The 27,965-nt window shown below is 45.9% G+C and overlaps 1 protein-coding gene across 1 annotated transcript in view; it reads left to right on the forward strand.

The window, feature by feature from the left end:
• Positions 1-27,965, forward strand: part of ATP7A (ATPase copper transporting alpha) — a 1,086,974-nt gene that overhangs the window by 675,154 nt on the left and 383,855 nt on the right. The window contains exon 14 of the mRNA XM_069612588.1: positions 14,196-14,330. Coding sequence (XP_069468689.1) covers positions 14,196-14,330 — 135 coding nt within the window. The remainder of the gene's footprint in view (positions 1-14,195; positions 14,331-27,965) is intronic.

Raw genomic sequence — 27,965 nt, forward strand, 5'->3', positions numbered from 1 at the left:
GGGCTTCCTGCCCGAAGCCGAGAAGTTCGAGGCACTGGAACTCTTTCAGGAGGGAGAAGTGTCCTCAGATCACGCCATCACGTTGGCGGTAGCCATTGCTGACACAGGTTTTCGTCAAATGGGGGACGGGGTGTCTCTGCGTCGTCAAGGTTGGTTGAAGGCTACAAACCTCCGCCAGGACATACAGACTGAGATGCTGAATATGCCCTTCCACAGAGAAAACCTCTTCGGGAAGGCGGTTGACGAGTCTTTGGAGGCGATGAAGACCGATACAGAGATGGCACGCTCCCTCTGAACTTTGAAACAGTGACAATCCTTGTCCTTTAGCTCCAGAGGAAAGCTAGGGAGATCCTCAAAGGGTTATAGTAATAGTTGCAGACAGCCTTCATGCTCTTCCACCCAGGAAGCGTACAGGGGGTGCTCTCAAGGCAGCAGAGGTCAGCAGTGGCATTGTCTGAAAGTTAGAACGTCCCACATCCCTCCCCCAAGCAGGCTTGAACCTGCCATGGCTCCGGGCCCCCACTTACTCACCCCAGTGGGTGGCCGGCTGGCGAACTTCAGTGCGTGGGGGAAGATCACTACGGACAGATGGGTGCTGGACGTTCTTGGACAGGGGCACACCTTTGAGTTCCAACGCAGGTTTTCCTTGTATCGCTCTGATTCAGTGGCAAGAACTACAAGGAACCTAAGCTTCTGCAGGAGGAGCGGGCCATGTTGCTGAAGCGGCAGTAGACCCCGTCCCCCAGCAGTTCCGGAGTATATTCCAGATACTTTCTAGTTCGAAAGAAGACCGGGGGTTGGAGGCCGATTCTGGATCTACGTCGTCTCAACAAGTAAAGTCCCAAAGGGTCCGGATGGTTACATTGCAGCATGTGCTCGGCCAGCTGGATCAAAGAGGTTTTCTGATGTCGGACCTGGAGGACGCCTACTTCCACATCCCCATTCCCATTCACAAACAGCACTACACGGTTCATGGTGCAGGGTCAGCACGAACGATTCAAGGCTCTGCCTTTTGGCCTGAAGTCAGCCCGAGGGTGTTTACAAAGTGCCTAGCCATGGTGGCGGCTCATCTTCATCTGCGAGGCATCCATGTATACCCCTACCTGGACGAATGACTGGTGCATTCCCGTTCAACATCTCTGGCAAGCGCACAGACGGACAAAACTGTAAGTCTGCTGATGGAGCTGGAGTTTTCCATAAACTATCCAAAGTCTTCCTTGAAGCCATCTCAGGACGCTCTATTCCTAGGCGCAAGACTCAACACAGTGACTTGCTTGGCAACTCCCTCGGAGGAATGTGAAAGCCATACAAAGCAAGGTGCAGCGCTTGCTGTTGGCCCAGACAGCGACGGTGCGGTCCATCGAGGCTCTCATGGGCATGTTGTCCTCCTGCATCAACCTTGTTTGCCTATGCAGACTGCACATGAGACCTCTCCAAGAGTTCCTGGATGCCAGGAGGACGCAAGTGTCTGGGAATTTCATGGACAAGATCGCCCTCAACAAAGAGTTCTGGCGGGCGATTCGTTGGTGGGGTGTTCAGCGGCATCTCATGCAAGGAGCCCGCTTTCAGGATCCTCCTTACCAGGCGACTGTCACAACGGACGCCTCTATGGATGAATGGGGAGCCCACACCGGTCAGTTGAACACCAGAGGCTTCTGTCAAGCAGAGGAAAACGACCTGCACAGCAACGTCCTAGAACTATGGGCCGTATTGTGGGCCTTCAAGTTGTTTCTGCCATCTCAGGGACAAGGTGGTGAGGATCTTCACAGACAACACCACCACCATGTTCTACATCCGGAAACGGGGGGGAGGGAATAGTTCACTGGCACTCTCCAAGGAGGCCATCATGGCATGTTCCTTGTTCCGTTTCACCTGGCGGGAGTCAAGAAAACCATTGCGGACTCACTCAGCAGGTAACTGCGTTCGGAGCTGCGCCAGGACCATATGGATCTTCTGTTGGATGACTCGGAATAACCCAAGATCGACCTCTTTGCGACAGCGGTGAACACCAAGTGCCAGAGGTTCGCTGGCAGGTTCCCTCAACTGAGGAGCTTGGGGGACGCATTCTCGTTCCTGTGGGAGGGACAGTTTCTGTACTCTTTCCCCACATTTCCACTCCTCTTACGTGAGATCTGCACACTCAGACAGTAACCCTGCAGGATGATACTCATCGCCACGGTGTGTACGATGCAACTCTGGTATCCGGATTTGCTATGTCTGTCATTGGCACCGTCCATCAAGCTACCTCTGTCCCTGGACCTTCTCACCAGAGAACGGGGGGCGATTCTGCATCACGACCCAGAGTCTCTGAACCTGAGGGCATGGCTCCTGAGCCCTAGAGTTTGGAGCTTATGCGTTACCTGCAGAATGTAATGACATCCTGGCCAGGGCTTTGTCAACGTGCAAGTGCTCATGCTACGAAAATAAATGGAAACGCTTCTCTGTGTGGTGCCAGACTCAGAAGATTACCCCTCTGCATGTGTCGGCCCGGCAACTTCTACCATACTTGCTTTCCTTGGCCAAGGTGAGACTGGCTCATGCCTCTATCAAGGTGCATTTTGCTGCCATATCCAGGTACACCAGCTTGCTGGGAAGACCTTTGCTGTGGTCTCAGAGGCACATCAAGGAGTTCCTGAAGGTGCTCTTCAGGACTTTCCCACCGGTGAAGGCGCCTGCCCCAGCTTGGAAGCTCCATGTTGTGCTAACTAAGCTCACGGGAGCGCCTTTCGAACCTAGGCATCATGCTCCTCTCATGTTTCTCTCGTGGAAGACGGTTTTCCTCGTGGCCATCACCTCAGCCAGGCGGGTGGGGAACATTCGGCCCTTTCTTGCAAAAGCAGCCTTACTTGTCTTTCCACTCTTCGAGGGTGGTACTGTATACACACCTAACCTTTATGCCAAAGGTACCTTCGAAATTCCACCTCAACATACCTTTGGTGCTACTGGTCTACTTTCCGAATCCATCATCGCAGGTAGGGAGGGCCTTGCATTCGCTGGAGGTTGCTCATGCCTTGAAATTCTACGGGTCACGTACGAAGGATTTTCAGAAGACTTCTCAGTTTTTTGTCAACTTTGGACCTGTAAATCACGGAAAGGCCTTGTTGAAGGCTTCCATCGCCACGTGGCTCTCCGGCTGCATCATGCACTGTCATCGACTGGCTAGCAGGCCGCTGCCATCTGAGAGACAAGGTGGTGAGGATCTTCAGACAACACCACCACCATGTTCTACATCCGGAAACCGCGGGGGGGGATAGTTCACTGGCACTCTCCAAGGAGGCCCAGGACTTGTGGCGATGGGCCATTCATCATGGCATGTTCCTTGTTCCGTTTCACCTGGCGGGAGTCAAGATAACTGTCTGAGAGTCCACTGCACCAGAGCGATCAGTTACAACAGCATTTCTCTCTGGTGTGCCCCTGCTTGACATCTGCAGGGCTTCTATGTAGAGGTCCACGCACACCTTCACAAGGTTCTACTGCGTCGACTGGGATTCCAGGAAGGAGTCCTGAGTCGGCCAAGCGGTGCTGCGCAATGTATGTGTTTGAGGGGGGAGTCTGTTCCAGAGGTGTTTATTGCTTCTGTTTAGCCTTGCCACCTCCCGTGGTTGTGTATATGTACTGCAGTGTAATCGTTATTCATGAGCATGTGAATCCATGCCAGACCGTATGCAGGAGAAGGTTTAAGTTGCTTACCTGTAACTATTGTTCTCCAGCATGCGTCTGGCATGGAATTACATGCAAACCCTCTGTGGCTCTTCTTGGTTCATATTGCCACTTTACGTGCTTACCAAATCTGAAGATTGCAACCATGGGTGGAGCTTAGGGAGAGGACTGTCATTGGATGGGGGAAGTATGACCCAGAGGACAGTGATTGGTTTAGAGAAGAAATAGTTTTAAAGTGAAACTGTTTTCTTTTACCAAGCCTGACCACGAGGAATATTCATGAGCATTACAATCCACACCAGATGCATGCTGAGGACAATGGTTACAGGTAAGTAACTTAAACCTTACTCCACTTATACCTTTTTTCATACCAGTACGTATTCCCTCTGTCTTCCTGGTGTTAACATGGATTTCTAAAACCAACCATGATGGAAAGATTTTAGGAGGCCATCATAGTTATGGTGAACAGGAAGACTGTGAGAGTTTAGCCAAAACCCAATCAATTAGAGTTTTCTAGGGCCTCTGTGAGTCCACACAGGCTAACACATAATAATTCAGCTTAAGAAATTAAATTGGTTGGTAGTATTTTCACTCTAAACCATGTGTCACAAATATATACATTCACCAGTAGGCTCACTTACGATGTATAACTCCATTATTAACCAGGTAATTCGTTTGACAGGGCGGCCCGCCACAAAGATTCACGCTGACTCTCAGAATAATTCCAAGAGTGTTTATTTAAAATAACAGATAGGATTGCGGTCTTCTTTGAGTAAAAGTAACTGGGCCTAGCGGGGTGGGACGTTTGGCAGTGGGGTCGTGTGAAGAATCCTACGGATCCCTCACGTGGCCCTTGCTTAATGTCTCCTCCCAGGTGGCCAGGGAAAGGCAGGCTCTTCCTAATGCTTACCTTGAGGGTGGTGTACTGCAGGAGGATCACCTGGGAGGAGGTAAGGCCCAGGGTGGTGAGGAGATCTAGTTGGATGTGACGCGGTATGTATCCTTTGAAAGGGAACAGCTTTCAAGATTGCCAAAGCAGGTAATGGCGTATTGCCATTATGATATATCTGAACCACGTACAGAATCTTTGGCTCTGGGTACACATACCTTAAAACCTGAACAGACATTAATAACAAAGATCGGTCAAGGTTTCTGAGGATAAAAACCCTGCTTGCTCGTAAAGGTATAATAAGGGTAATACCGAAAGATCCGGTAAGTGGCCCGTGATTTTTTTTATATTTCTTGGGGGACTGCGATAAACACTGTATTAAATATAATTTGTTAATGGCCGTACTGGAGCGGGATTAGAAACGCGGTTGTTCTGCATTGTCTTATTTCCAAGACTCACGCATTGAGGATCCGCTATCCTCCCATCATTAGTTGTGCAGATCTATCGGAACTGTATCTATAGAAATTATGTTGCCCACTATTGCCACCGTGTGGTCAAATGACAGTGGTGTGTGCTCCAGAACTTTGCTGCAAATTAACTTTTAATTTCAGCTACCAAAGAGTTTGCATCCATCTAAATAGCTTAGGAGACAAAGAGCATGCTGCAGATACATATGTTCAGCGTGTGGCAAGATAAGGGAACTAGTTTGTGTTTTTTTCTTTTAATTAATTTTAATTTTATCCATATCAAATATACTCTTGTCTAACAACTTCAGAAAGATGCAGTTTGGTGTCAACCTCTGCTAATTTCTTACCTGTGACCTACATGTTACACATATGGCTCTGCAGCAAGCACCCTAACCTATCAACACACTATGCTAACTATTCAAAAGAAGGCAACAGGAAGAAAAGCACAGAGTGCTGCTGTGGGCATTTATGTAATCTACACAATGAACAGAATTAAGTTTTGGACCCTTTAACGTTTGTTTTTCCTATCACCCAGGCACATCAGCATGTAATAAATACTGAACCTTTTAAGACTTTGAAACACTATTTATATAATCAACTTCATTCTTTTGTCATCACTTTTAAGAAGCTGAGATGTTCTGAGAGTCACACTGGACTTGTGACTGATTGCCAGGGTGTTGCAGAGCTTTCAGAAGCACCTTTATTTCATAGAGTCTCACCATTTGATGTCATTGGCATCATTGATCCTCATATGTTCATCCTAAGAAAGATGAACGTTGAGACAAAGCTGAACTGCCTCTGGTCCTTCCCCAGCTCCAACAGCATTTTGTAATGACAAGACCACCATAAACTCGTATCATTCAATATGCTCCACCTCAAGCATGGTATTCTTACACAAGGATGAAAGGCAAGGCAAGGCTGCGCAGCTCTTGTGCGACTGAGTATGTGCCAGCATTACTGGGTTTTCCTCAAATCATTTCAACATTACCCATTTGAGTTATACTCACTTTCACATGCCCACACTCCACCGACCCCCCCCCCCCCCCCCCCCCCCCCCCCCGCTAAAATATTGTAAAGCTGAGTTAGGCACACTTGATGTGAAGCGCTCTGCACCATACCTTTCACGGGTACCATTATTTCATGAAATCTCACCATTCCATACAATGCAACACAATTCTACTGATTGCTTTGCCATTGGAAGGATGGCCCACCTGACATGCTACTAATTCTGCTCAAGCCCAATGAGTCTCAGAATGTCGAGCCTCTAATATTAAATTCTTCCCATTTGACATTACACCCTTTGATTTGAGCTATTTTATTGCCACCTTCAGAAGAATGAAAAGGTGAGTCAGTAACTCCTGACTTATAACTGGCACTGATTCAGCTCTACCAACCTTTGAAGTTAACAGATAATAAAATCTATTTTAAATAGCTTCTTCCAGCGTGGTAATCATGTTATCTCCCTCAGAAGGGTAAACAAATTCCAATAGCTGCCCGTTCACCAGAGAATTTAAAACACTTTCATGCTGGCTCTTTACAAAGAAAAACGATGAGGTTTGTCTCAACAATGTTTGCCAGCATTGCTCTGTGACTAATATTTAACAAAGGGCACCTTACATATTTAAATGCCTTACTCTACCCAGGTAGGTAAACCTTTAACAAGCACAATTGAGTAAGGTCACATGAGAGCTCAAAGGAGAAAGCAACATTAAATCCTGATAGTCAAGAAACCAAAAGGTTTTAAGATGACTGCTACTTAGATTCTTCAAACGCTTTAAACTTTGAACTCTAAAGGAAGCAGTGGTCGCATGTGACCAAAAGCGATTCTCAAGCTTGAGTCTATGGCTCAAACCTTTTAAAACTCTGAAACGTTATGAAGCAGCAGTCGTGTGGCTAAAAATGATTCTCAAGTCGAGGTTAACTTGAGAATCCATTGTTAAACCGAAAACATTGTTACACTGAAGTAGTAGAAACGTCTTTTCTTTGCTGTGAACCAAAGACAATCGCTTATAGAGAAATGGTTAAACATTTTGTTTCTGCAGTTGGAGAGAGAGCAGGCATACCCAAGCCAAGAGTATTCCCCTATTAAGATCGAAAGCATCCTTTCTAAAAGCCAGAAAGAAATCCAACCAACACTGTGAGCCCAATAGAAGTTTAACCTTGCCTAAGATACAACTGTGCAAGCATTACCTGGAGCCAGGAGAGTTGGCACCAAGGCTTCTGGGTCATTATTTCAGCTAACAGTTGGCAGAAAGATGAAATGTGAGAAACCTGAGAGTATCCTCACTTCCACTTCCCCTGGATTCTCTGCTCAGGTGGCCAGGGAAAGGCCATCGCTTTTGAATCCGACCCTGGCGGTGGAGAAGCGCTGGAGGATCACTGCATTGAGGGTCCTTTGGGATTGGAAAAGAAGTTCCCACAGGTGAGAGACATGGTATCCACCTTTTCCCTGTGAAAACCAACCTAACCCTCCCCCGGCCTTTATGGGCTACTGTAAAACAACTCTCCTCAATTTTCCTCATTTGACCTACGACAGTACTGAGTCGACGAAGATGCCTGTAAAGTACTACAAAGGTGAGGCATGTCCCTCTAATTGTAGTCGGGCAGTGCTTATTGACAACTCACACCTGCAACCTGTCAAGTGGTTACAGGTGTATAAGAAGTGAGGAAACCAGCAACGCAGAGACCAACAGGGAGGAAACCAGCGAAACAGAGACCAACAGGGAGGCCTGTGTTGGGGAGACCAGCAGGGAACCCTTTTTGTAAGGAGGCAGCCGTAGTGGGACCTGAAGGGAAGCCAGGATGCCGGCAGATGACCTAGAAGACATGTAGAGCCCAGAGCGAGTTGGATTCAGCAGAATTCCACAGGTGTTGGAGCATCCATGGTCAGAAAGGAACAGCTGGAGCTGTGAGCCAAGGAGAGCAAAGCAGACTCGCTGTCCACAGAATGTAAGTGAAGCAGAGATGGCGGCGAGTGGGGAGAAGCATCAGATTTGCGAGCAGGAGCTCGCAGTGACCGGCAGGCCAGCTGGAGGAGCTGACATGAATCGACATAGCTGCCCAACAGGAGCATGGAGAACCGGTTGAATGAAGGGGAATGTCACTCTTAGTCGGGCGCTCCTAGAGGCTGCGTGTCAGTGAGAACTGGTGAATGAACCAAATGAAATGCCGAATGAAACCAATGATATATGCAAGTTGAAATAAACCCACAGCTACGGGTTTAGTTAGAATTAAGCAGTGAAAAGAAATCATCATGAATATTGAATACCAAACTGAATGAAAACATTATAGGCAAAGCTACGCTCTGATGAAAAATAAATATGAAAGCGCCCTTTTGAAAATAACATAGGAAATAAGAAAGCAAGTGTGGAAGTTTGCGAACAAGCATGACAGATAGGTGGGAAAGAAATTAAACCACCACCCAGTGAAATTTGTGCATGAATACAGTGCGGCAAGGCCAAAGACTGGCAGAGGACATATGACACATTGTGGCAAAGCCAAGAGGCTGACCAGGAGAAGCCAAAAGAGTGTCAACTTTCATATAAAGCCAAGAGGCTGACAAGGAAGAAACTAAGTTAGTTTGAATCTGTGCACTAGGGCAAATGCAGAAGAACCTGTGTGGGCTGAAGCGCATAGGGTTCCTGGTTGTGTGACCTTTAGTGGATGGACCGTGTGGTCTGACAACTGCACGTACCTAGACCAGGGAACCCTTATTTGTAAAAGCCAAAGACAGCGTGGAAATAAGCCAAGAGGTCATTTAAGTGAACTGTTAATTCAATCCAGAAGGAGTGTACAGTGGATTTGGAGTTGTTAAAAGTTGAACGACTGAAACCAAGTTGACAAGTTGAACTCTTGGTGAAGGGAACCCATGTGATTTGATTAACCTTAATGCTGTCTTGAGGACAGAGCCCTCGACTTTCTTTTTGTTAACTATATTGTCTTGTACTTGGGGAAGGGCACCCAAAGGATTTGTGGAACTGTTTGAACTTGGGAAAGGTAATATTCAGACTTTTGTGGGGAGGGAAGTTGAAAATGAAGCTAGGAGCTGGAGGAAGCTCAGAACTTTGTTTTGATCACTATTTCTTTTATATTTGACATTTCTAAACATTGTTTAACGTTAGTTGTGAGGGCAAGGATAGGGTTTGGTTACAGACAGGCTTTTAAATTTAACTTTCTGACTCAGACTCTCCTTAGTTTTGTTCAGGTAGAGAAATCCCACCTTAGCAAAGAGAAAGCTGGGCCTTTAACCATCCTGACATTTGAGTTAATGAGCCATTTTATTTTGAACTTTGACTGTTGTCTGTGTCCTGCTTCATGATGCCTTCCCATATGGAAAGGCTGAGGAAGGGAAATTTGCTGCCCATAAATATTATTTGAATTTGACACAACCAATATTGCCAAAAACATTAATCAACAGAGAGAAGTAGGTCATACAGGCAAACATAAGTTGTTGTTGTGGCAGACAGACAAGAGAGGCAAAGAGGAAAAGTGCCTTGCCTGTTGGAAGGTGTTGAGTGCCTTAACCTAAATCTTGTCGGAACTAAAACCTGTTTTGAATTACTAAGTACTGAGGCTGTGGTGGTATAGCTGGTTGTCAGCGGATGCAACATTTCAGTAGCCCAAGCGAAGTGGAGTACTATGAGACAAAGGAGAATGTTCTCATGGTAAACTTTAGTAGAAGGGAAGTTGTTGAAGTAGAAGCAGCAGCACTGTGAAGTCATCCTGACAAATATACCTATTGTGAATCCTAATCATGTAGCTGATAACATACTAATTGTTAACCAAGAACTGTTTCACTGACAGTTGTAGAAGTTGCATTTTTTGTGAACTGTGGCAAGTCTTCTTGGAGAACTGAAAGTTGTGGCAAAGCATCGTGGCTGGGAATAACATTGGTGCTGTTCTGAGGAAGTGGAAAGTCCATATTTCACCAGGAAGAAAAGATTTGCTATTGTTAAACTTTACCTTGACATTGAAACATAAAGAATTTATCTGAGACTATCTCACCTACAGGGATTCCCTTGTTTGTTTCTTTTGGGGTAGAATTCACTTTGAATCCTGTGGAAGGGAACTCGCCCAGGTTATTTAGAGGTTACATTTTATAGTAATTAATAATTTTATGGTAACGTGTTAAAAGTTGAAATTTTACTATTGCACAATAAATAAAAAAAAAGAATACATTTAGAGGTTATCAAGAATCTGTGAATGTTATTTGGTTTTCCATATATTTTTTTTTTTATTTGATGTTTAGTGTGAGGCCAGACATCCTGCGTTAGTGTTTCCATTGAGTTTGTTAGGCAGGGAAAGCCTCGCATTGCTGACCCCTCACACCTCTCTCTCCCTCTCTCTCTCTCTCTCCCTCCTCTCTCCCTCCTCTCTCCCTCCTCTCTCCCTCCTCTCTCCCTCCTCTCTCCCTCCTCCCTCTTCCCTCTTCCCTCTCCCCTCTCCCCTCTCCCCTCTCCCCTCTCCCCTCTCCCCTCTCCCCTCTCCCCTCTCCCCTCTCCCCTCTCCCCTCTCCCCTCTCCCCTCTCCCCTCTCCCCTCTCCCCTCTCCCCTCTCCCCTCTCCCCTCTCCCCTCTCCCCTCTCCCCTCTTCCCTCTTCCCTCTTCCCTCTTCCCTCTTCCCTCTTCCCTCCTCTCGTTTCTCTCCTCTCGTTTCTCTCCTCTCTCCTCTCTTCCTTTTCCCTGATCCCCCCCTAACAGGGATGCTACTAGTGCAGGGATCGGTAACCCCTATCTGTCTTTCACTTCCTGGCCTTCCCGTGTTTTCCCTAAATCGTTGGCTGGCTGACTGACTAGGGATTGTCTAACTTTCCCTCTCCTACTGTGTCTAGTAGTCTCAGGGAGTTATGAATGGAGCCTTCTGCCACCATGTCACACTCACTCCAATATCTCTCTCTGCCTTTCTTTTAGGGAGAATTCTATGTTAAGGCTAATTTCCCATACCTAGTGAGTACCCCAGCGGCTTTGCTGGATTTTTGGGGTTTATTTTTTTTCTCCTACTAAGATTGAGACTCTCTTTCTCCCACTCTTAGACATGATTTGAGATATCCTTTGACTTTGTAATATATTTATTGGCTATGGGGTCTTTTGCTCCATAGGGCTTCATTTATTTTTGGTATGTGTTACACAGCACCCTCCGAGCCGTAACACCGGGGTGTCGTAGTGACCCCCAAACATAGACTCCGTACCCTGGGACTGACTACTGTCTCCAAGGGCATGTAAAGTCACCATTGGCTTTACTAGTCCTAAATTGTGAACAGAACCAGTACATACCATCATATTGTGGGCGTACTGGTAGGGGCAATTCGATTGCCCCTGGGTCTGTTGTTTGAGGGGGCACTGTCCAGTCCCCCCTGAGGGAGTTTTGGTTGGTGGCAGTGGATACTAGTTTTTATATTCAACCGCGAATATATTCCTATGGGATTTTCCCATTGTTCAAGGCTAATACTTTTTAACATAGCCTCGAACATACCGCCGGTTTATTTATTTAATATCAATTCACCTGCTGGTATGTTTTGCCAGAACTCTGTTCCAAAATGGCGTTTGTGTTCGCTTCTGTGACTCCAACCCAAGTCGAGCCCTTTGTTCCACTTTTTGGCGGGCTTCTCCACAGAAGCCTCCAAAAGTGGTGCCACTCTGTCTGGGTACCACAGGGGGGTGTTGGAGGGGGTTTAGGCAACCTGGACTAAGTTGCCTCGGCAACTCAAGCCGCACTCTTGTGTGATTGGCCCAGTGGTGAGCCGCCCGGCTCACCACTTAGCATGTTTGAGTGACAGCTAGGACTGATGAATGGGGGTTTTCTGCATAAAAGCAGGGCTTTGGGGACTGGTACTTCAGACGTCGCCACAGGACCAAAGAATCCGAAGAGTGAGAAGCTGACCTGCAACGACGACACCTCCGGTGGAGCCCTGCTGAACCGACTCACCACTTCTTCCAACGACCGAGGTGACCTTTATCCCGAAGAGTCTTCTTCCTTTGACTGGTGGGGATAACCAGTTTGCCCGCCTTTTCGCCTTCCCGGATCATCTCGTGGCCGCCTTGCCTGTGTCAAGCACCCTGTCAACCGGAATACCACGTTTTTCCACTTACGCGAATAAAAGGGTAGTACCTTTTTTACCAGAGAACTCCGCGGCTGGTTTCTTCCCTGGCAGTGCAACGACCTTCAGCTTTCCTCCACTTCGAGATCATCTCTTCCTCTGGACGACGCCGCGGCTTGCACCCGCTGCCAGGAACAACTGCCCCCGCTGGAGGATCCTCTCCACTTTAAAGGTACTGTGTCCGCCTGGCCTCCCTCGCAACGGTCTGTGTGGGGGTGACTCTTAAAGCCTCAACTTACCACTTGGGTTGGCCCTAGGCTGGCTAACTGAACTTTTCTAAACTGAACTAATTCCTTTCTGAACTCTCTGCAAGACTTTCCAAGCCTTTTAAACTGTGTGATCCTGGGCGCATTGGTGTTCTACTCTCTCCAAGAGGGAGCCTGGCCTCTGAACTTCTTGCTCACAAGTAGACTTTGACTTTCCTGCCTTGCTGAGTGCTTCTAAAGGATTGTGTTGTGTGCTGTTCCTAATTTCTGCCTTTTCCCTCCCTTTTTCTTAAACTTATTGGAGTGCCATCTTTAGTTAAGCGCTCACCTCTGTATGGGAATAAGTGGTGTTAACTAAGACTTGTCTAATAAGGAATAAGGGATGTATATATAATAATAGTGACTGTGTTTTTGAACTTATTTATAATAATAGTGCTAGAGTCTTTCTAAGTGTGTCTTTAAATAAATAATTATATACGTGATACCAAAGCTCTGGTCAGTGTTTGCTTGTGCTACTGTATTTTGGTACCTATCTTGTATACTCTATATACTGTTTAACTCTTCTTGAGAGAAGTCTGGCTGCTCAGCCACAGCTACCAGGTTAATCTGGGTGGTACAGACTGCTACCAATTGGGTTTACTGCCAACACCTGTAGTCTTAAGCCTTTTGCAGTGGTCTCTAAGGGAACTGCACAGGTTTCTGCCTAACACTTTCCACCTCCACCCTTTGATCGTCCTTTCTTGCTAGTGCTTATACTCCAACTTCAGCTCTGTTACTATCCTTCCTCTCGCTCTACTTCCTCGCCTCGTGCTATTCTTCTGGTTATAATCTCTAGTCACTGGCGAAGGATGCTGGTCAGCTGCAGATTCCATCGTAGATTTACTGAATGGCTGCAGGAGGAGTCCTCTTATTCAAAACTAGAGCGGGAAGCAACTTTGAGGCCAATAATGGTATGGATCTGCACCATTCAAAGAGCCAGCAGTTGTCCAATTGGCAAATACTGGTTTTATATCTGTCCAGCAGCAGACTTTCTGGCACACCAGGAGATGAGGACTGGGACCAGACAGTACAAGCCCCCCCTCCCCTTGCCTCTAATCCACAAAGGCTCACTAGTCTGTGAAAGTATAGCTTTCCTGGACAAGTTTATAACATTATATGGGATTTCCTGAACTACAGCTTGTGCGCCAAAGTAACATGAATAGGACTATGTGAGTGGTTCCATTGTGGCTTCTCCACAGAGATTAAATGAGAGTTGTATGGAAAAAGTTGTGCAAATACTGTGGGTGTCTGTTGGTAGCTGGACACACATTGTTTGCATAAGTACTGACATGATTACTAGTAGATTGCATGCAAATGTATGACTTCAGGGAGTAAGCTATAAACGGGAACTACAGAAATTATTTTAGATTTAATTTGTTTTATTTAATTTTTTTAGTACTATTTAAGAGTGGGGTGGAGGGGCTATTTGTGTGCTTAATTTAACTTTAGCCATGCTGCGCCGCTATTACTGTGCTAGAGAGGTGAACTGGCACATGATTGTTGCTCCTTGCCACACTTTGGCAGACTTTATCATGCAAGCTAAACGTGAGTGAGCAATAGGCCCCTAGTAGCTGGCAGAGGTTCTGGTATTTCCACTGACTTGTTGAGCGAATGTTGCATCCTCAGCCACTTAGAAAATGGATTTGCAAGTAAAAACAGAGGTAAGACCTTCCCTCCCGGCATTCCCTGAAGCAGGAATGTATGTGTTTGTTGCAGTCTTTTCATGATCTGTAGTCTGCAGTTAATGGGGAACCATGAAGGGTAGGCAACAGCTCACAGTAAATAACTGAGATAAAAAATCACACATTTATTTGTTGGTTTTCTTTTTTCTTTTACAGGCTCCAATCCAGCAGTTTGCAGATAAACTCAGCGGCTATTTTGTTCCCTGTATTGTTGCAGTTTCGGTTCTCACCCTTTTTGCCTGGATTGTGATTGGCTATGTGGATTTTGAAATTGTGGAAAAATATTTCCCTGTAAGTTACGTTTTTAATTTATTTTAAAGTACCATTAGGAGTATAAGGGTTTCTCGCTCTTAACTTAAGATCAATCATTATTCATGTAATTTCAGTATGTAATTTCAGATGTTTTTATATTCCTTTAACTGTATATCCAATAACAGGTATATGGAAATAACGCATAGAAGCACTTTCATTGTCCTACAAATAGTTTCCATTTTTGCAAGTAACGTAGTCTTCAAATGTGCGTGGAGCTTTCGCTTGGTGCTGTACTGAACTATATATTTTACAAATGGAGCAGCTGTGCTTCAGTGATAAAAGCCAAGCGTGATGTAAGTCGTACGTAAAACTCCACTTGTCACATGGAAATAACTAAATGTGTTTTAATTGTTGTGGCTATGTCCCGCCTCCTTTAAATGCCTTGTTAAAAGGCGCTTTCTTTTCCAAGATGTTTATTAAAAGTGTTTCTTATGTTAAAAGGAATACTCCAGCCGTAGGTTTAGTACCTTCCCAAACCTAGGGAAACAGAACATAGTTAGAATTTTCCTTTGTTCGCCTACTGGTAGCTGTGGTAGCGCAATCATGCCAACTCTTTGAATGAGTAATTTTTATTTTCCCTGAAGTGGTTTACCAAATGTTTTCCTTTTGATCGATCAACCTCAACTGAGCCTCCATCAGGGACATGAATTTCAACTGTGCCTGAAGTCACTCAATGTTATGTTGCCTCAGTGAACCCTATTTGCCAGTGCAAATCATCTTGCATGCTAGTGGTGTTCTCCACTGGTTGGTGTAATCCCGTGTTGTAGTGAAGGGTGTTACCGGCTAATATACAACACTCTGCCCCTAGAGGAAATCTCTGTGTATCCAGAGCCTAATAGCCTCTCATTGTTCTTACAAGAGGGCGGCATACATATTGTGCCATGTGGTCATGGTTAGTAACTGCCGCAAGTCAAGGCTAGAATTGCCAAAACCAGATAGCACCTGTCTGTGAATGGTATCTAGAGCACATCCCTGTGAATGATGATTCGATTTATACCAGGAATTTGAGAGAATCCTGGGAACTAGCCCGTGAGAGTTAAATGTTGCAGCCTCCCCCCAGTGAGTGTTTAAATGAAACACATTTGCAACCTTGTGATTGGGAGCTGTGTCCCCTCACCCTACAAACTCAATTCTAATCCGAGGGTCTGCATCCATACATGTTTAACATATGGGCTATTTCCAAAGCACAGAAGATACCAGCCCAAGGAGGAATAGTGAGCAAACTGTGCTGGCCCTTCCTTTTTTCAAGAACCGTTCTACCGGCAAAGCTCTCACTGATAATTGCAGGCACCAAACCTCTTATCAACCAGAGAGAACCATGGAGCCAATGATTTCTTTCTGGTTGTCCAGTTGGTCAAGCCTACACAGCAGCCCTCAAGTATCCGTCCTTAAACTCACCTCAAAGGCAGAAACATAGCACATCAAGAGCACTGACAAATGAAGGACTGGGACCTCCGCTTCCTACACATGACATAGAAATGAACTACAATACAAAGACCCCAAAAATTAATGTTGGCACTCCAAGGAGTCCACCTCCTGCCTTGCCTGCCTCCACTGCTACTACAGCTGTGGCATCAAAAAAGAGGGCAGCTGCACTGCACCCTGATTCAGCCGTTATTCTCTTTGGCACACCATCAACAGCAGCTTCACAGAAATCCTTTTAAGAGTCCGATTTGCCACTGGACCTATTGCTCGACAATCCTAATACAAGCACCGCCCCCATTGACCTCTCACATTGTGAGAAACAAAGTGTTGACTACCAGCACTTGAAAATTGCTGAATTATTTATAGAACACATAGCTTGCCTTTGTAAAGCATTCATGTAATTTTGAAGCCATGTCCTGTATTCAACATGGTTTTATATTCTTGCCAATGATGACCACACATCAGAACCGGTATCCCGCTTAGCTAATGGGAAGCTGGTCTACCGATCTGTTGATTGGTATGGGAGACTGAATCTGGTTGAGCCTATGAAAGTGCTCTGGCGTATCAACTGATTGACATGCTATCCAATTGTTCCTGTTGACCTTTGAATTAACAATTGACACTCGTGGAAGGGTCACACTCTAGGAGGGTTACATTCTGAACTCAATTCACTGACCCATAACCTGAACTAACACCTGACCTCACCTTCAACCTTATGTAAAATATGTTTGTAACAACTGTGTGGTGTTAATTTCCGGTTAAAGGTAATTTGTATTCTTTGTATTTACGGTAAAAAGCCTTGTATAAATGGCATATGGGTGGCTGAAGCAATGAGACATCCTAGTAAAGAGCATGCTTTGCCTCCTATTGTTGCTCATTTTTTGATATTCATTATACAGTAGTTAGTATATTAAACCCAATGGTGGTGGGAATGGAGCTGTAAATAGTAAATGTGGACATCACAAGAAAGACATACACAATATAACAAAGGGTCCCTGTATGTGCCTGCCCTAATCCCCTCCTAAGAATCAGCCTCAACTGACCCAGATGTAGAGCCAAGAAAAGATTAAACAACATACATATTTTTGGGACGGTAACCAAATACCCTGAACGCATAGTTGGGAGATTCTGCCTAAAACCTTTAATAAAGGATTATCAGCAGAGAGATGGTATTTAAATACACTCTATATCTTGCTGGAGGTGAGTAAGACTTTGATGAAGGTTACCACTAATCAATTTAGTTTACGGAAGTTTACTACTTTTTTAGTTTCAACTACAAACTAAGAGATAACGGGGACTGTAAGGTACCAAGTTTGACAGTTTTTACTCCTGAACATCCCATACACGGTCTCTTCCGAAATAGTGGAAGAGATGGAAGAATTGTTTGGCTGAGCAGAACACTAGTCCTAATGCTGAGCAGTCTTCAGTGGTAAGTATAGGACGTCATTTTAAAGATGGGCACCAAGAAGGATTTTTGTTTAGGGACTGCTCTGCTGCTTTGCTTAACCGTGACTTGCAGATGGATATCTTTGTTAAACTCTAATCGTTGGAGACAACACATGGCTAATTGTAAGTTGAAAGGTCAATGTCACCGATTTTATGTGCTTTCTTGATTCAGCAGCCATTGCAGTGCAGGTCAAGATGATCTTCAAGCAAAGGGGGCTCCCGCAGAGTTACTGGTGGTGCTGTGTGCTGAAAAGAATGTCTGGCGCTGGGTTGAAATGCAGATGGCCAATTCATTGGAGGCGCTGTTCATCTCCTGCTGGAGGATGCAGTTAGTGTCCTGTGACAGGGCTAGATATCTGACACTATCTAGAGGCTAATGGAACCCCTACCAGAGGATTTCCCAGAGCCAGTCCTGTCCCAGGTGCGTGGTGTGACAGTTGAGTGGGGAGCAGGTGGGGGGGTTGGGGGTCCTCATTTCCTGTCCCTTGAATTCCTGCATGCATGTTATGTGTACTGAAATACAAAAAATAGGGATACCCCCTGGAGCTAATGTGGATTAGGGGTAGAGGATATTGATTAACAAAGAGAAAATCCACATTTGAAACCATTTTCATTTCATTGTTATTTTTAAACATACATTTCTAGAGAAGGGATTAAATTGGTGCTTGAAGAGTCACTAAGGGAACAACACAGTGAGAGTAAACTACAATAAAATCAAAGTTTATTGTTAATACAATTAAAGAAAGAGAAACCAATAAACAAAATCATATATCATGGTTTGTGAAGGGCACATACATATTTGAAACATACATGTGTATATAGACTGATTCAAAAATAAAAAAAGAATAGAACCAGTAAATGAAATGACGCCTTCAAAAACAAAGTTTATAGAACAATAAATTCTCAGGTAAAGGAAACAGAGAAATTGAAGTAATCATAGCAGTCCTCTAACAGAGTTGTCTGATTTGCATAGAGGAACAATTCCTACTCTTAGAAACAAAAATCAGGGTATTATTTTGTGTTCATCTTGATAAAATATAGTCATTTACTCTAAACTATGGACCTGTTCCGTTTATGGACAAGTCTCTTAATCTGCCAAACTGCCAACATGTGATGATTTTAAATCTAATTGAAATTACAGTGCTATACAGAGAGTACTGTTGGAACGTAATCCTAACTTGGACGAATGAGCACTGGAAAAACGTTTTGGCTTTGCCAAAATTGGCGGCATCTATATACAGCCTTCCTCAGGGCGAAGGAACTTCTTATCCCTATATAAGAGGGAGATAGAAAGGAGATGCATATATGTATCATTTGTGTGTGTAGAATACCGACACTCTGCTGTTAGAAAAAACCCTAAACCAATTAGACTGCCTGAGATTAAAAACTCAGAAGAGAGTCCACTGAATACTTACCCTGTTGTTTAGACAGGGATAAGTGGGATGTGTGACTACTTTTGTGTATGTTCAGTCGCATGTAGTCATCCGACCTGGGGCCATTCTCAAAGACACTTCCGCATCGCTGGAGAAACAGGTATCTGGAATGGGATTAATTTATGATGGACAGTGTAAGTAGTACTGTTGGTGGTTGATACACCTGCACACAGACGGAGGAGGGGGTGGGGGGGGAGGTGGGAAAGAGCTAAATTCTTACCAGTGTAGGTGTCCACATACAAATGTCTAAGGGAGTTGAAATCCTCGGGTTGGAAGGCCAAAATCGGAGCCTAGTGGTCTCGGATCCACGTGTATTTCATTATTCGGCACGTGCGGAACTGGAATAAACAGAAATACCTTAGTAAAAAAAAGGGGGGGTCTGTGTTGGCCATCTGTGCAAAACTGTGGCTGACATGCCTAGCTACCCCGAGAAAGCTGTTTTTCATAATGAAGTGTGTGGAAACAAACTTCAGAGGCATTTGTGTCAGCAAGGGTGACATACCAGTGACTAGAGTAACATGCACTAGTCAACGCCACATGTCATAATGTATGCAGTGTGTGGTAAATGCTCGGTGCCAAGCTGTTTCCATCATGCAGTGAAGGGTGTAAATTTGGTAAGGCACGCATGGACTGCTGGGCACAGGGTCGCCTACCTTAGAGTTTGTGACATCACTGTTATTCCAGATGGTTGTGGGTTGTCTCTTCCTCGTAGAGGTAAGTAGGACAATGGGGCTTGGGTGGGCCCAAATGGCAGGGAACACATTTTCATCCATCTAGGCATAAACAAGCAGAGGAAGATGGGAATGCCATAAAATGGCGGCATTTAATGTTAAAAAGCAAAAAGCTGAATTGCCTAAATCAGGTCTCCCAAGTACTTGCTGGAATCTTGCTGAGGAGCGTGCCCGGATACCTGCTGGAAGCTGAAAACAGCTGCTTCTCTATCGCGCGCATGAGCCCAATGCTGCTCGCAAGTGAATGCAGCGCCTTCTCGAGCCAATGCGCTGTCCAAGTTGCGAAAGAAGCTTGGACCGTCGCTATAGCTACCTCGCAGGCTCCCGGTCAGCCTGTACCAGGTAGTGGTTGACCAGAGGGGGGTTAGAAATGGGAGGAAATCAGAACATAAGGAGCCCGGAATGAGGCGCTCGTGTTTATTGAGCCCATATGTTGTGGAGCTGATCGTGGCAGCCCCGTTTTGTGGAAAGCGGGTGCTGCCAAGAAGGATTATTAAAGGTTTAGTGATGAATCGTTGGACCCAAATAGAGGCTTCCAACAAAGGGAACATAATGGTAGGTTCCCGTGCTGCCGTGTTTGGTTTGGTCGCCATGGCATCTGGTGGGGGCGTCTGGACCCGCCGGAGCGAGTGTGATGGTCTGTGGGTGTAACCTGCTGGGTCGAAATCCTGGCTTACAAAAAAGTTAAGATAAGATGATTCAGAACAGAGAACCACTGTAAAGTGCGGGTCTTCCACTAAGCAGAAGGCAGCCCCTTGTTCCGGGGTGTCCCAGAAAGGAGTATGACGGGTGCATGGGCTGCTGGGTCCTGTAGTCCAACCAAATGACTGGGTGCAAAGAAACATATCCAGTACAGAAGGACCATGATGCTGGTCGGAATGTTCAACTGCGGAGTGGTAAGGCAACTGGTAAAGTAAAAAATGATAAGTAATAAAATGTGGTCCAAAGATGCAATTTCAACCTGCCCCAACTTGTCTTTTGTTACATGATGCATTTCTGGGGTTGTTTCATAGCCGCCAACAAACAGAAAAAGAAAAAAAGGGGTCAGTGGAGTCTGTGGATGGATGGGTATTACATAGGCCATATCCATTCCTCATTAAGACTGTTATAATAACTGTCTAGCCAATGAACCCATCTTACTTCTTTTTGCAGGAGGCTCCTTGTGATAGTGGAACTTCCAATGGTATCGACAATCCACCAAAGCATGTCATCTGCTGGGTGGTGTGCTTCAATGCAGTGGGATACCAGGGGTGCTGACAGGTTCTTTCACATAGTTTGAGACTTGTGTTCACATATTCTCACATGAACCGGTCTTTGTGTCTGGCCCACATACCGCAGGCCGCACGGACATTCAATGACATAGATCGCCTGCTTAGTCTTGCAATTTGTGAGTTTGCGAAGGGTCCACAGTCGTTCATTGATTTAAAATCTTACATTTTTCAAATGAATTTGCAAGAGGTACAGTTCCTGCAAGGGAAATGGCCCTGTGTCGTTCGTAAATTCCACAATCCTAATCTTTATAGTATTTTCTTTGACGGCTAGAAGGGCTTCTCTGTTGTGAAACCTAGCTAATTGTTTGGAATGTGCAATGATGCAATGGGGATATCCACGTGCTGTTAACCTAGCATCTAGGTCTGCAGCATGTTCCTAAAGACCCCTTAACTGCACTACCCAATTCTGGCTAGTTTTCCGTTTGTTCCATTAGACTGCCAATATCAGCAGCTCCAGCCAATCAACTTGACACAATGAAAGACATGGCTGAGTGGAGGAGAAACCGAGGATACCACGCAGCAGCCTGAACAAACCGAGAGCGGCAGAGACCTAGGGCGAGGAACATCAGAGTGCAGAAGGAAAAGCCCAAGTGAGGCTTGAGTATCTGAAAGGCACAAACCCTTACATTATACGACTTTGGGCAACTTGGAGCCAGGACCACATAGATTGTTCCCAGAGGGAGTTTTGATAGGGTGTTTGCCTTTAGACCATCACCATCAGACATTCAACAACTTTGACAGTAGGGGTTACCGATCTCTAGTGTAAAACCTGGAGTTGAGGGATGCCTTGGTTAGGGTAGGAAGGCCCGTTCTAGATGAGAGACAGAGGGGGAAAGGCCCTTAGCAAGCCCTTTTTCTACTCTACAAATATAAAAACCTTGAACTGTCTTTGTGGGTTGGTGAGTTTTTGAGGCCATCTGTGACACGTGGTGTCAGAAGTGAGATAATCAAGACTCCAATACAGGTAATCCATCGCTAAGGGAGATGTTGAGAATATTATGCCTGACCAAGACGGCACGTATCGCTACCAGAGCCACTCCTGGGAGTGCCAGATGCGAGCTGTACGGGGACTATAGTTTCACTCGGAGGCAAGGCCATGGTCAAGACTGGATTGAAGGTGGGTGTACCAGAAGGAACCTATGGGCGTATTGCACCAACATCCAGATTGCCTCATAAACATTCCTTGGATGTCTGTGCTGGGGTCATCAAGTGGGTCTACAAAGGAAAAGTAAAGGTGGGCCTCTTTAACCTTGGGAATCTTTTCTACATCATAAAACCTGGCTAACTCAAAGCTCAACTGGTAAGCAAGAAGCTCTTACTAGAAGATATCGAAATAGTGTAAGATCTTGAGATTTGGAGAGAACTTTCAAACCCAAAGAGCTCTCACACCTGCATCAAGAGAATTTGTTGAAGCACAGAGAAGCCCATAAGAATGTAGTTTCTGAATCTGAGAGCTGAATTCTGAAGGACCCAGACCCCTAATTTCATTGAGAGAAGGGGACTTGTTTAGAGATTTGATGTACCCCTTAGGATCAAGATATCAACCATTATCAATTTATGGTTTCAGGCTGGACAGGATCTGAAGTGTCCCTTGTGTGAAGTCCTCTGGAGTCCTGTAGGCAGTACACCACCTGCCCAGGAGGAACCCCTCCCCAAACACTTTGTAAGGACTATACTGGGAAGAAAGCCCTGCCAGGCAGTTCTATGTGAGACACACCTTTGTTCTCTGAGATGTACAAGCATAAACCTTTAAGTACAGCTTATAATATAGACAAGGTTTGGTGTCGCTGGCGAAAACAGATTATATCCCCAGCCCAACTCAACTCTTTACCTGAAATACAGCTGCTGTCCACTGTAAACCTGGTTCCAAACAAGGCAGGCAATGCTGTAATCTAAACATGCCTAATCACACGATTCCCTAAACTGACCTGCCTCCAGAAGCTTGAGGTATGACCATTGTGAGAACATTGGTTCTCTGTCCAACGCAAGTCTAAATAATGTTGTATCCTCATTTTTGACGAGCGCCGGAGCAATACCATGTGGTTTAGAGGAAATCACCTAACCATGTGGCCATGCGCCTTGCAACGCCATCCCATTGGCCCAAAAGGGCAGACTCGGTTCCCCGCGTCATCTGTGTATCTGTGTCCTGTGTTTGAATTACATCGAGCCGGAGGAGAGCTGAGGCGGTTCCCTACGCCATCAGTGTCAAAGGTTGCCATGAGACCGACCCAAAGGAGCTCTTAGTCGCCAGCTCGTGTGCTATGTCCACAAGAAGGGATTTGCCTTCAGAGCACACCACAGCCCCGGGGACGAATCACAACATCTGGTCCCCAAGCAATTCTGAAAAGCAGTAATGAAATGTACTCACTCCAATGTGAGTGTGGGCCCTTGATACTGAAGTAGAACCTCCTCAGCTGCTCATACTGGCCTAGTTTGTACACAATGGCCAACAGTGCTGTCCTACCTGCCAAAGGACCTTGCTATGCTTGTGTACAGCCACTCCCTATCATCAAGGTACCGTTCTACCGGAGAGACAGGGACATCGTAGGGCCGCTGGACCCTGTAGAGCTGTGAGCAAGTAGATCTTGGTAATCCCAGACTATGCCACCTGATATCCTGAGGTTTTTCCATTCAGAAGTAATGCGGCAAAGGTGATCCTCAATGTGTTATACCATGCTTCACCAGAGTTGACTTTCCAGTAGAAATCCTCACTGTCTAAGACATCAGTTTCATGTCAGGGTTGATGGGAGAAATGAGACCTCTTAAAATCAAGACTCTAACATCAGTGTTATCACCCTCAGACCGGTATGTGCATCCTACAGAAATTGGTTGCAGGAGACAAAGAATGGGGATGACCAGATTCCCTGGCTCATTTGGTAGTGAGAAAGACCTCTAAATCCTCTACAGGCTTCCCACCCACTTCAAACTTGTATATGGGCAACATCTTAGAGATGTGCTAGACATGAGGGAAGACTGGGATGGCCAGAGACTTTGCAGAACAGCAACCATCAAATGATCCAGAATACCAGAGAATATATGGAGAAGGTACGGAAGTTGCTGAAGGAGTACCTGCAAATGGCCCAGGCTCACCAAGGAAAATCCTACAATAAACATGACCGGCTTCCGTACCTTTTGAGTGCAAGACAATGTCATGATACTGCTGCCCACCATGCAAAACACGCTATTGTCCAGGTGGTACAGCCCGTACGTCCTCACGAAATAGCGTCAAACCTAACCTACAAAGTCCAGCAGGTAGAGAGAAGCAAGACATCCCAGCTATATCATAGCAATATACTGAAGGCATGGTAAGCGAATATCAACCGTGAAGTTCTTGTATTGTATGAAACTGAACCATGGAGACTTAGTTATCAACTCGCATGCACAGGTTCACCATACCACCATGTATCCCCACATCTTGCCACAATGAACTGGTTGAGTTGCTAGGAAAATACTGAGATGCATTTTCAACGGAGGCTCGACAAGCAAGAGGCGTGCTGCATCAAATCTCAACGCCTCCCAGAAGAGTCATCAGATTAAAGCCTTACCATGTACTGGATGCTCGCAATAGTGTTCTGGGAAGAATTAAAGAAGCTGATTCACCTTGCTGTAATGGAGAGGTCTTGCAGTGGATGGTCGTCTTTATCGAACTGGAACCCAAACCTGACAACAGTTGGACTTTCGGTATAGACTTCCAGAGATTAAATGAAATTTCAAAGTTTGACAACTGTCCCATGCCAAATAGACAAGCTGGAGTCCATGGGAGTGGGGAAGTACATCTTGACGCTGGACCTGTTGGGAACAATTACTCTTTTGCCAACTTTCCCTCATTAGTTCTATGGACCCCCAAAGGTGTTTTGTTTTTTAGCCTGTCCTGACTTTACAGTGAAGTGAATCCTTCTGGTTCAATCCCCTGCCATTTTTGCTCATTTTGCTATGGGGAAGCTGATTAGTCAGTCAGACTATCAGTACTGGGAAAGAGTTTCCCTTTTGACTTTTTACATTTTGTAACTTTTTTAACATTGCACATAGCATCCTACAATGCAGTGCAATGGGGATACTTCTGTATCACCCTAGTGTTTTACACTTGGGATTGTTGGTTACTTTTATAGGTGCCTAAAGGGAAGCTAGTGGCCACAATTATATTTTTACAATGTTTGTGTTGTTTCTAGTACACACATTTGCTTTAATCCCATAGGGCTACGAAATGTGGCTGGTGCCCTAAAACATTTTCTTGTTCTTTGGCCATATTGTTGTTTGGCCTTCTTCCTGCCATACCAGGACAGGAAATCCCATATAAAGTCATATACTTGCCCGGGAAAGCTCCCGATTTCACGGGCTTGTGTTGCCTTTGGGTATGTGTGGCTCAGTAACTGGGTGGGACTGTCTGATCCCACTCTACCTCTGTGGTGCCTGAAAGTCTGTGTTTGAGACAGGAGTGAAACCCATAGTCCCTGATTGGACCACTACTTGCTGTTTGAATGGTGCTGATCCTTACCATTGGTGGGCTTGGGCTTGCTTCCAGCCAGGATTTTGTATAAAATGACTCCTGCAGCCATTTCTGGAGATCAGCTTTGGAGCCAAGAATTGTGTAGAACTGCCAACTGAAGCTCTAAAGAAGACTCCGTAAGAGGCCCAGCATCCCTTCCTGCATAGGCCCAGTGTTACGCTCACCTGGAGTCCACGGGGGCGCCACACGATACTGGATGGAGGTCTAATCGCTATCCCTGACCGCTCTCTGCTTGTTTGTGCCAGACGTTGGGTAGTGCCTATAACAGGAGAATGAAGGGTTAAGATACTGGTTCTGTGATGGGTGGACTCCCACCTCCCTCTAGTCCAAATCCCCTCCCTTGGGGTTATTGCTCACCTTAGGTTTTTGTGCGTTGAACTCTCCATCCTGCGAATCTGTGCAGGGGCGCGTGGTTGGTGCAGGCGTTCCGTGGACCTAGTTGCTTCACTGGTCCGTGTGCCCTTATATCTGATCCAGACCGGATGTGACTCCGACTCTGCTTGCTGTCTTCCAAGTGAGTTGTTTCTTTTCCGTCTTTATTCTCTTTCTTTCCCTCTGTTTTCTGTCTTCTCTGCGTCTTGCTCCTCTACGCTGTTCCTTAACAACAATGTCTCTTTTTGTTTTCCCAGGGATGGTTGCGATCTCTGTGTTGCCGCGCCGATGGTGGAGACCACAGTGAGTTATTGATGCGCGGAGCGCTGCACTGTTTATTGGTGTTCATTGCTAGCCTGTGTTCTCTTCTCTTTGTACAGGTTGCGGTGATGTTTCGGAGTGATGACCGATCGAAGCACTGCTTGCCCATGTAAGTGCTTTGTTAATGGTGACCTTGTTCCTTCTCCCTTGCAGGTTGCGGTGAAACCCGGAGATGGGCGAGGTAAAAGAAGCGCAGGGTGCTGCCAGGACTCGCTGCTTGCCTAGGTAAGAATTGTTATTAATGCTGTCCTTGTTTCTTTACCTTTGCAGGTTGCAGCGAACTCCGGAGATGGGCGAGGTAAGCGAAGCGCAGGATGGATTCAAGACCGGTTACTTCACAGGTAAGTGTTCTTGCTCGCTAATGCTGTTCTTGTTCTTCCAGGTTATTAATGGAATCCGGATCTAGGGCTTCAGGATCGGGCCGCCTGAGAAGCAGATGAGCAGGAGCTGGACACAGTGAGCATTACGCTGCAGGAGTGCAGAATAACACAAAGTGTGTTCTGCTGTTTTGGTGTGGTTTAAATGGCCCAGGTAAAGTAGTTCCAGGCCCAGCCACACCCAAAACACTAGACCGCATGGCTTGGTTATAAAGAACTGAGCTGTGTAACAGGCCTCCATGTTGGATTAAGGTCCAAAACTGGTATTGCTTTATTCCTGATAATGAGCCTGGCGGCAAAGGCGCCAGAATTGACTCCGTGTATGTTTCTGATGGAGTTTTAAGGCCCTTGGGGCCAGAGTGAAGGGCTTTAGCCCCACTGCTGCCAGGAGGCTGTTATACCTGAGAGGGTCAGGGGCATGGATCGTGACACCCAGTGAAGCCATGTGGACTACTTGATTTGGAAAGGGCCTGTGCAGTGCTTCAACCCCTTGACTGGTGTAACCAACCAGTCGCAATGTGTTCTTGAGGATACAGCCGTCCGGAGCATTCAAAAGTGTCCTTGAACCACTTATGGTTTAAGTCGCCTTCCACCTTCAAGGGATCTTGCTCTGGAAGATCTTATTCAACTGCAACTGGAAGGACTCTTGCCATCGCCTGAGTGCAGTGGGACACTGGAATTATCCTTCCCCACCCTGTGAAGTGTCCTGAACAGGTCTGCATCAGTGCATTCTGCATTTCTCCATCGCCAAGGGTTGCATTCTTCTCCTGGACGCAACCAGAGGAATCCTTGCACCCACAGCTCCTGTGCACCTCTCACCTGAACCAACGGCCGGAAAACTAACCTCCAGCTACCCCAGTCGACCTATCCTGTCCACTGCGAAATTCAGAGTCGGTCGGGCGGGGTGTAATTAAACACCCCGCATTTGTCTCCCCTTGTCCTCCATACCATTGAGTACAAGTCTCTTTGTATCCTTCCATTCCACTGCTTTTTGTGTGTCGCACCTGAGCAGTGTAACCTGAAAGATGAGAGCACTTTTTGAACTTAGCACTAACTTTGATGCTTCTCTTGAACATTCTCCTTCACAAGTACTTTACCTTCATCGGTACATTCTAGGGAGAAGCATTGTGGCGTTTGAGAACAAGGCACCACTCTTAATGGGGATTGGACATCCAAAGCTACGACAAATATTTCTTGTGACCTGGTTCCATCTTACTGCATCACTTATTTACCTTATTTTATTAAGTCACTGAATGAATTTAAGAACCTTTGGTGACTGTACATATGTTTATTATTGCGTGTTGTACGATATCACCATGTTTTGGGCCTAGAATAAATGTAGCATTTTTGGACATTCCTGTCTACATTGAATTATTGTGTGCTTCACTGTGTGGACTCATTCTGGAACCCTGACCCCCTCCAAACTTCCCCATCCCCCGCCCCCACACTCCCCTGAGAATAGCCTTGACTGGTCTCCATTGCTGCCTTGATTGGGTTTTGGCTAACCTGCCAGAGTTCCCCCTAATCACTACAACTAGGTTAGCTTCCAGGCCAGATTCTAGAAATCCATCTGAACAAGTCGTGACAAAAGGGGTATTGGCAAGTGCCCCATGAGGAACATGAGAAACTAAAGACTGCCTTCAACCTTGAAAGGCCTCTTTCAATTTACAGTCCTTCCATTCAACCTTCATGGGGCCACCTGCCACTTTTCAAAGGTTAATGGATTGCCGC

Source organism: Ambystoma mexicanum, chromosome 5p (assembly GCF_040938575.1).
Source record: "Ambystoma mexicanum isolate Mex_15411 chromosome 5p, UKY_AmexF1_1, whole genome shotgun sequence".
Lineage (NCBI taxonomy): Eukaryota > Metazoa > Chordata > Amphibia > Caudata > Ambystomatidae > Ambystoma > Ambystoma mexicanum.